At 38.2% G+C, this 8,554-nt stretch overlaps 1 protein-coding gene across 2 annotated transcripts in view; it reads right to left on the reverse strand.

Annotated features, from left to right (window-relative positions):
• Window positions 1-18: 18 nt before the first annotated feature.
• The window catches only part of prlrb (prolactin receptor b), a 9,087-nt gene continuing 551 nt past the window's right edge, over window positions 19-8,554 (reverse strand). Inside the window, exons 2-8 of one of the 2 annotated variants that reach the window (XM_072432995.1) lie at window positions 7,352-7,484; window positions 5,396-5,562; window positions 4,213-4,373; window positions 2,995-3,133; window positions 2,817-2,922; window positions 2,680-2,749; window positions 19-1,129 (exon numbers count right to left, since the gene is read on the reverse strand). In XM_072432995.1, the coding sequence (XP_072289096.1) occupies window positions 497-1,129; window positions 2,680-2,749; window positions 2,817-2,922; window positions 2,995-3,133; window positions 4,213-4,373; window positions 5,396-5,562; window positions 7,352-7,484 (1,409 nt within the window). In that variant the 3' untranslated portion in view covers window positions 19-496. The remainder of the gene's footprint in view (window positions 1,130-2,679; window positions 2,750-2,816; window positions 2,923-2,994; window positions 3,134-4,212; window positions 4,374-5,395; window positions 5,563-7,351; window positions 7,485-8,554) is intronic. The other variant, XM_072432996.1, reaches the window with a different exon arrangement.

The raw sequence follows: 8,554 nt of genomic DNA on the forward strand, positions 1-8,554 counted from the left end.
TACCATAATTCAATTTGAATCACAATAAATTTACCTTTTGTGTAGGATTTTTTTTATTTTTTTTTAATCTAGCAACATTAGTCAATACTCAGTGTATTAGATGTGTACTGTTTCTGTGAAACGTTAACCAATTGTAATGTACATTTCTGTTGCAATCACATTAGCATTATTTTTAGAGAAGTAGGGTTGTGAAGCCTTTGATCATTCCAAAAGAAAATATTTAGAAAAACGAATGTATAATTGAAACAACAATGATAAATATTGAGATGTATATCTCTTGAATGTTTTATTTTATTAATGCGATTTAGCAATAAAGTAAGCTTGCTGTATTTGGTTGGTTGTCCTGTCCTGTGTGATATCCACTAAAACAATCAGATTTTAATTTGAATAACACGTACGGCAACGGCACACATTTGTACAAATATGCGTGACAGTATTCTTGTTGCTTTGTCACCAAGAGATGAAGCAAAACAACTTTGTTTTATCACGTTACTTTTCACAGAATGAGAGTAGAGATATTGTCCACATATCCATTCCTTAGGAACTCCGCATACACTCCCTTCTTGTCTATCACTGGATGTGGAGACGTGTCCTTTCCACCGTCTCTATATTCCATATTATTTATACATGAGGGATCCCCCAGCAGCACTATGTGGTCACTTTTGACCTCTTTGACACTGGTGTAGTCCTCAGGCAAGTTCTCCTCCCCATGTCTGTTCATTTCTGTGGTTTTACTGTTTGAGGAACTGTTAAGTTTCCCCACTATGATGGTGTGCTCTCCTTTAATGTCACTCACTCCGCTGTAGTCCACGAGACCCATGTCCCCCTCCTGCTGTGTGGCCTCCTGCTTGTCAAATCCAGAGTCACTGGTGTACACAAAGTAGTTTGGTATCTGTACTTCCTCTTTGTGGGGCTCATTTTTCACAATTGACGACTTGTTATTTATATTTGCTTCAGTGCCAAACTTGTTTGAAATATCCATCCCATTTCTTTCTTTTAGGTCTTCAACAAGCAGCATAGTCTCATCACACACGACCAGATATATCTCCTCCTGGTTTGTCCAGGGCATCATTTGTGGAAATGCCTGGTTTGCAAGCAGAGCACGGGTGACCTCTTCAGACCGCCCATTCTGAGACACAGTAAAATATTTATCAGTAATATTCAACAGAGCTAGGTGGAAAGTTAAAACAAATTAAAACTACTGTAGTGCACTTTAGGTCTACCGGTACTATTAGAGAAGATATCTGAACTGTATACTCCATTACCAGTATTTCTTTAATTGTGGTTTGTTTAAATGGTCGAGGGTAAGGTTTTAAGAATGTTGAAACCAATTATGTTGACCAAATCAGCTCAAAACCACTAAATTTTTCTCTTTATAAGATGGGAAGTCAAAGTTGACGTGCGATTAATCAAATTGAGCATTAATCACTAGGTGTGTTCGGGATAAGCAAGATCTGCACAGATCTGATCTGTGTCACATTGATCTGAACAGGGTGCACTCTGGGTAGGTTTGCGTTCGACTTTACTCTGACTTGCTCTGATGTCAGAAGATGAAAGCTCGTGAAATTCAAACGGGATCTGTCGGCTGGAGCAGCTGCCGTGACCCCTGTGCGTACTATGTACACAAATTTACAGCTGTAACATAACAGCTGAAAATAAGTGTGTAAGTTATCTATTTGTATTATTATACTTCTATTTCTAATCTGTGTTTCTGTACCTAACCTGTGTTGCAACACTGGATTTCCCCCATTGTTGGACAAATAAATCTTATCTTATTTGGAGGAAGTTTGTTCCATAACGCCACAGCTTTGAACATGACGCATCTGCACACTGCTGATTCTCACATAGTGAAAAAGATCATATAAATGAGCAGCAACATCATGCCTGATTGACTGAAGGACAAGTATAATGCCATACTGTGGAACATTTCAGGAAAAGCAATAATAGGCGTTTGGGATAAGCAAGACCTGCAGGTGCGTTCCTCTATTCCCCGATACCTATGTCCCCCCTTTTCTATGAGCGGGGGAACTACGGTACCTCATATTTAAAAAGGTAATTCTTGGGGCAATTATTCCATGCATGTTGTTGACTGTAGGCCAGTTGTCAAATAGGCTCCTGATTCAACCACATATACAGCTCCACATACCCACTAGTTGTGCATGAATGTAGCAGCATAACATATAGCAGTATATCCAACCACGGTGCATGTCCCGGGGAACTCCACATCAGTATTGGAGTTTCTGATTTATCCCTATTGGTGAGCACTTGGCCGCTTCATTGGACACTTCAACTCTAGCCGATCATCCAGACAAGGCACAGCTAAACTCGAACACGCCTAGTATCTCAGAGACAAGCGAGTGGCGCACTCTCCATCAGAAACATGAAGCAAGACAGTCCCGGGATCGATTCCCAGGTGGTGCAGGGCCTTTCGGTGTTGAGTTTCTATGTTCTCCTCGTGTCTGGTTTCCCTTACCACTAAAAACATGTGTATGAATGAGAGTGTGTTGCGGGACAAAGAATGAAAATTAGCCCACAGCTAATTTGGCATGTTTATATCGTGTTTCATGTATGTTCATGCACCGTCCCGACCATATACATATCAATCCAAATGAAAAAGTTACATAGTGTACCTTTAAACATGTGGGAAGGCCTGGCTACAGTTTTCCAATAGTGAATTACCTTGAGCAGCTGCACATCGACTCCTTTTATCTTGGGTCCGGGAACAGTGGGCAGAAGCCACTGTTTGATGCTAGAGAACAAACAATCAGCTTGTTTTGTACTGAACCATACACACAGATTCAATTGTTTTAACATACGATTTCCTCATGATGAAGAATAGGCACAATGCTGTAAAAAATGGTATGGCAGAGAAGAAGGCGATGAGAATCCATAACGGTTTGTCTGGTTTGTCTGATTCTGATTCTGAAACAGAAGCAGAGGAATAATTTAATAAGTAACATAAGGGACAGTGCTCTATGTTGTAAATATACTTACTCTTAGGGACTTTAATATACATTGGGTTGCTCCATTCACTCCATTGGCTATGGTCAAGTGCACAGCGTACCTGGACCAAGTATTGCTCTCCCGGACAGGCACTGTATAGACTGAAATATGTCTGTGTGCCAGCATCCATCTGCATCCAAGAAAATAATGCGAAACACACCCTTATTATATGTATTGTGTATAGGGTTGGGGTGATGGGATTTTTTGCCTGGGAATTTGGTCACAGTCACCTTTTATTTGTTACTTATTTAAACAAATAAACATAACCCCCCCTCCACCAATTAACTGAAACAACACAGGGAAATACAAAATCAATCATATTTGTGTTTTAATACAAGATTATCTGAATTTAGTTGCCAGTTACTTGTCAGTCCTGATAGTAACTGTTTAACTTGGTTCTGTTGTAATTCTGAGCCATGTTTATTGCATGATACTTGCTTGAACAAGTCTACCAATGAAGTGCCTTATTAGTTGGCCTCTATCCCTAAAACTTCTTACTCATCAAAAATCATGGTTCAAAACTAACGGGAAAAGAACTATGAAGACTATGAAGAACAAGAGTCTGATCTTGCAGAAACAACCTTGTCTGACATACTGTCAGTGATAATTTATCTGTAATTCTGTCTGTTCATTAGTTATTTATTTATTATTAATTCTCCATGACAAATGAATGGAGCTGGAAATGAAGCTCCGCAGTTTGAAGGCAACCACAACTAGCTGGTCGGCTCCATGAAAAGGGCCTATTACCACGTGTTTTGGGACTGTCCCGTTGCTATTGGACTGAAAAAAGAGCTGCAGAGTGTTTTTGACATTGCCATCACATTGCCATCATTTAGAACTATGTATTTGGGCCTCAAAACTCCTGCAAAGGACATAATACACGAATACCTTTGGAACAAACTTTTGATTGCAAGAAAAAAGGCCATCACAAGAAATGGATGACTGAAACCACACCAACGATCAAGGACTGGATTGACATAGTTACAGATATTAGACAAATTTGATCCACTTTGGACTAAATGGTACTTCTATGTTGATCATTATGTGCAGTAGTTTTCTATGGATGTCTTTTGTTTTTCCCTGTGTCCTTTGCTCCCTCGCTCTGTGCCAAGTTCTGTTCTCATTTTTTGGTTCGAATATATACATTTTAAAATTGAACAATATTTAAAAAGAATTAAGAAAGGAAAAGTGAGAAGAATCCACGCTTACGGTCACGTTTGTGTCCTCCTTTTTGAACCTGAGTTGATATTTGGGGGTGACCCAGCCAGAAGTTCCGCCAGGATTGTAGGGATTCCAGGTGACGTGAATGGTGGGACTGTCCTTGTTGAGTTCTAGTCGTAAAGTTACATTTTCTGGCGGACTGGGCTTTACTGTAAACAAAAAAAGAAGAAGAGAGGAACAGCCAATTCAGCATGATTTATCCACGTACACGGTTGTAAACTGGATGAGTGATTGCACATTATACAACGTTATATTCAGAATATTGCAATGCTCAAACCAAGACTACCATTCATGGATTCAGTTTACAGTTTATAGGCACATTTTGAGAACTTTTACTCATTCAAATATAATATATAAAATAACATAATTGTATTTATTTATTGAGGGGAGGAGCCTATTGTAGATGCTTTAGTGGTGGGGAAACCGGAGCACCGAAGTCTTGCTGTGAAGCGTGATGTCTTTTACCGCTACTGAGCTGCACAAATGAATGAATGAATTGCTTTGAATTGTTCAATTCTCCTTTTCATCATTCTGAAACCCATGGATAGACCCTCTTGAGAAATATGAACAAATGAGGTAGTCAAACAAATTAAAGAAAAGTTATACTTGCATTTTTTTTTATTTTACATGTTTTAATTTAACCCTAACCCTGTTTTTTGCGATTGTGGTTAGATTTGCGGTTTACATTATTCAAATCTAGTGCACTTTTCTCTAGCGGTCTGATTCATCTTGGTGGGTGGGTATGTTGCTGATAAATATGAAGGTTAAAGTTAAATTATACTTCACAAAGACCTGGAGAGTTGTGTCTTCAAACAAAGCGTTGCATGGCAATGTAAACAACACGGGCCACAAACCTGTCCGGCCTGATTCTGAGCAGGTTTGTTGTTGCCACCTTCTGCTCAGTACTTTTCCATTCATGGGCCAAGCATTAAATACAATAAACTTAAAATTTACTGTACATAAAAGTGTAAAGATTACAGCTGTAATATACTCTACAGTTGTTGATGGAGATTTTACTTCGAATGCTACACTTGATATGATATGGACGTTAGTTAGTATCAAAATAATGTGAGCAGCTGACCACCTGCTCGACCTAACAATAAAAATCAAAGCCTTTAAAAATTATACTTCCCCTAAAGTTATCTTAAAATGAAAGATGCACACATCTTACCAATATCCATCACATCCATCTGATAAACATCAGAAGAAGTGTTCCCAAAAGCATTAAATGCTACCAGGGTGAGAAAGTATTCCACCCAAATGGAGGTGTGGCTCTTGTCAAAAAAGCATGTATTCTTCCCCGCTGTGCGATAGTCTGGACACTCTTGAACTCCAGTTCTGTAGAAAAATGTAAAGAATATAGAGTAGTCCCAAAAACATAGAATAAAGATGACATTTTTGTGTGAGAAAAAACTAAGTTTTGAAAGCCTGCACTCTCCAGCCAGACAAATTGATTCATGTGAAATCGTCAATTATTTGGGAGGTTTTTTTTTTCAATCTAGAGGTCCACAATCGATGGACCATTTATTTGTGTTAAATAGCACAGATTCATGTTCATGAAACAATCACTAAAAAACATGTTTACATTGTTTTTGGAAAGCGAAATGAAATCGAAAATCAAGATTGATCAATATAGATATATTTGGGCAATGAAATGAGCTGGGGCAAGAACGTGAATGTGTTTTACAAGAAGGGCCAGAGCGGTCTCTACTCTCTGAGATGCCTGAGGTCCTTTAACATCTGCAGGACAATGCTCAGAATGTTCTATGAGTCATAGGCCAGTGCCATCGTGTACGCTGTGGTCTGCTGGGGCAGAACTCTGCGGGACACTAACAAGAAGATCATGAAGAAGGCTGGACAGAGAGGAGCTGGACTCTCTGACTGTTGTAGAGGAGAATGTTGTCCAAAATAAGTACTATTCTGGACTTTCTTTCCCACCCGCTCCACAATGTGCTGGCACTGCTCCACTGAGAGACACAGGAAATAATGTTCTGTACTTTGAACTCTGAAGTCTGTACTGTAGGATACTCTTAGGACAGTCATATTTAGTTGCCTTAGCTCCATTGATCTCAATAGTTAACTGGTGGTTTAGTTGATAAAAATGCATCTAATTTGTTTTACTTTTCTGTGTTACCAATGTTTATGCATGTCAGTAATGACAATAATTCCCCCTTGCAGATGAATAAAAGTAATTTTGACTTTGATCACGATCTTGACAATAATAAAATCCTTCACTTTACACTCACAATGCCAATCGACCGTTCCACATGTGACCGGCTTTATGAACCAAGCATTCTGAGCAATAAAGTCAAGTTAACGTGGTATAAACAGACAGATAAAAAACATTTGAAATATTAATGTTACTGTAACTCAGCACATTTTGGAGAAACTGTACTTTTTGAGTAGCAGTACTTGAGTAATTGAGTATAATTCTAGCCAAGTAATTGTAATTTGTTACGTTTAAAATGATTTAAGTTGGGAAGTACAGCTCAAGTCCCAATCATGCCCTCATGCCATCATGGTTTGTGGCTTCAACCTACTTTATTCAGCTTTCATCAATGAAGATTGTGTAAATGACTGACGTAAACTAGTACTTTGAGGAGGAGTATTTTATGTTTACTTTCAGTACTCCCACATTTGTTTACTTTTTCAGGGCATAGGTTTTAATTATGCTTCTAAACTTCTCACGTTTATTGTTTTTTATAGCTATAATGTGACCTAAATAATCACTAGTCCATTTTTGATCAGATTAATGCTAATTGTGGCACTGGCTAAGACACCCATACACACTCTTATGTAAGGAAGGAACCTGGCATAAGAATCTGCTAATAACATGTGGGACTGGTATTAGGTGAGAAGAAAGGGAGAAGATGAATGAAATAAACGGACAATGGGGAGGACTGTGGCATACTGCATTTGGCAACACAGACTTGCACACAGCTCATTAAGCACAAATATGTGAGCAGCGGAGCAGGTAGTTTTCCACTCTCAACCCAGAAACGAGTCGGACTGATATAGTTAGTGCAAAGTAAACACAATGTGATGGTGAAAGACACAGCCAAGAAATCCATATTATCGGCAGTATTCATTTCTGTCACTATCAATTTGTGATTTTTTTTCCCCTCACCGCTCTTTCTTGTAGAAGAGGCGGTATGTGGCGTTCTCTCTATCGTCAGCATGTGGGTCCCACTGGCACGTAAACGTCTCTTTATCAGGGGAACGACATTGCTTGAGAACAGGTTTCCTAGGAGGAGAATTGCCTGGAAACACAAATGACAAACAGGCTTCAACGTGTGTGATTGAAAATTAAACCACGTAAAGTCAATTATTTACTACACTAAAGAAAGTGGTGTACAGTACAGGAAAACATATTCTTCTAGTAGTGCATTAGATCTTGATTGTAGATTTAGTTTACAACTGAGCAGTTTTGTGCTTTTGTACGACACAATGCTGTTTATTTTTCTAAACAATACACTACCCAAAAGATTAGAATATTATTATGGCTATATACCTTTTTGTCACTTGGCAATAGTGTCTTATTCAAGTGTTTTAAATTGTATTCTGGGTAAAAGTGTTTTTATGGACAGGAGAAGAACGGAGAATGAGACAAATCCATCTATTTTGTTTTTTACACATAAGGACTTTTCTGTATACATACTTCTCAGTTCAAATGCTTTTACTCCACAAACAGCTCTACCGGCTGAAATATATCAAAGTGTATATGACAAGTTAAACTTTAACCTTCTCCTTTCACTAAACCATAAACTTTCACCTTCTCCTTTCACTAAACCATGGATGGATTTCTTTATAGAACTCATCTCTACTTTCTGTATTTTACAACTTTTGTTTTTCAACTTTTCCTTTCAAACCGCGCCATTTTACTAGTGTAATACTTTATTTAATATTTACCTAAAATACTATCCAGCTAAATTATTAGAAAAGCCTTAAAACCTGTCATATACAATTTAAAGAGGATCTAAACATATTTTTTAGCTACTTAACTGTGTGTATGATGTTTTAGTCGTATTGTCTATGGTTTAGAGTTGGGGTCTTTTCTGCAATTTTTGTGTGTGTGTGTGTGTGTGTGTGTGTGTATTCTTCAGGCAGAGTTTGTGGACAGCTGAAATCTGACCAATCACATTGTTTCTTACCTCCAGACCCTGCCCCTCTCTTTCCCCTTTAATTCTCCTGTTTTTAATGTAATATGATTTGTACATGTTCAGCGTATAAGCTCTCAGCTACGAAGTTCATGTAGGTCGATACACACTGACAAAATGAATTATCAAATTATATATTCGGTTTAATTAATAATTGTGATTATGCAGGTGTG

The sequence above is a fragment of the Eucyclogobius newberryi genome, unplaced genomic scaffold (genome assembly GCF_026437365.1).
Source record: "Eucyclogobius newberryi isolate DKJ021-1_F unplaced genomic scaffold, fEucNew1.0.hap1 SCAF_6, whole genome shotgun sequence".
NCBI classification, from domain to species: Eukaryota; Metazoa; Chordata; class Actinopteri; order Gobiiformes; family Gobiidae; genus Eucyclogobius; species Eucyclogobius newberryi.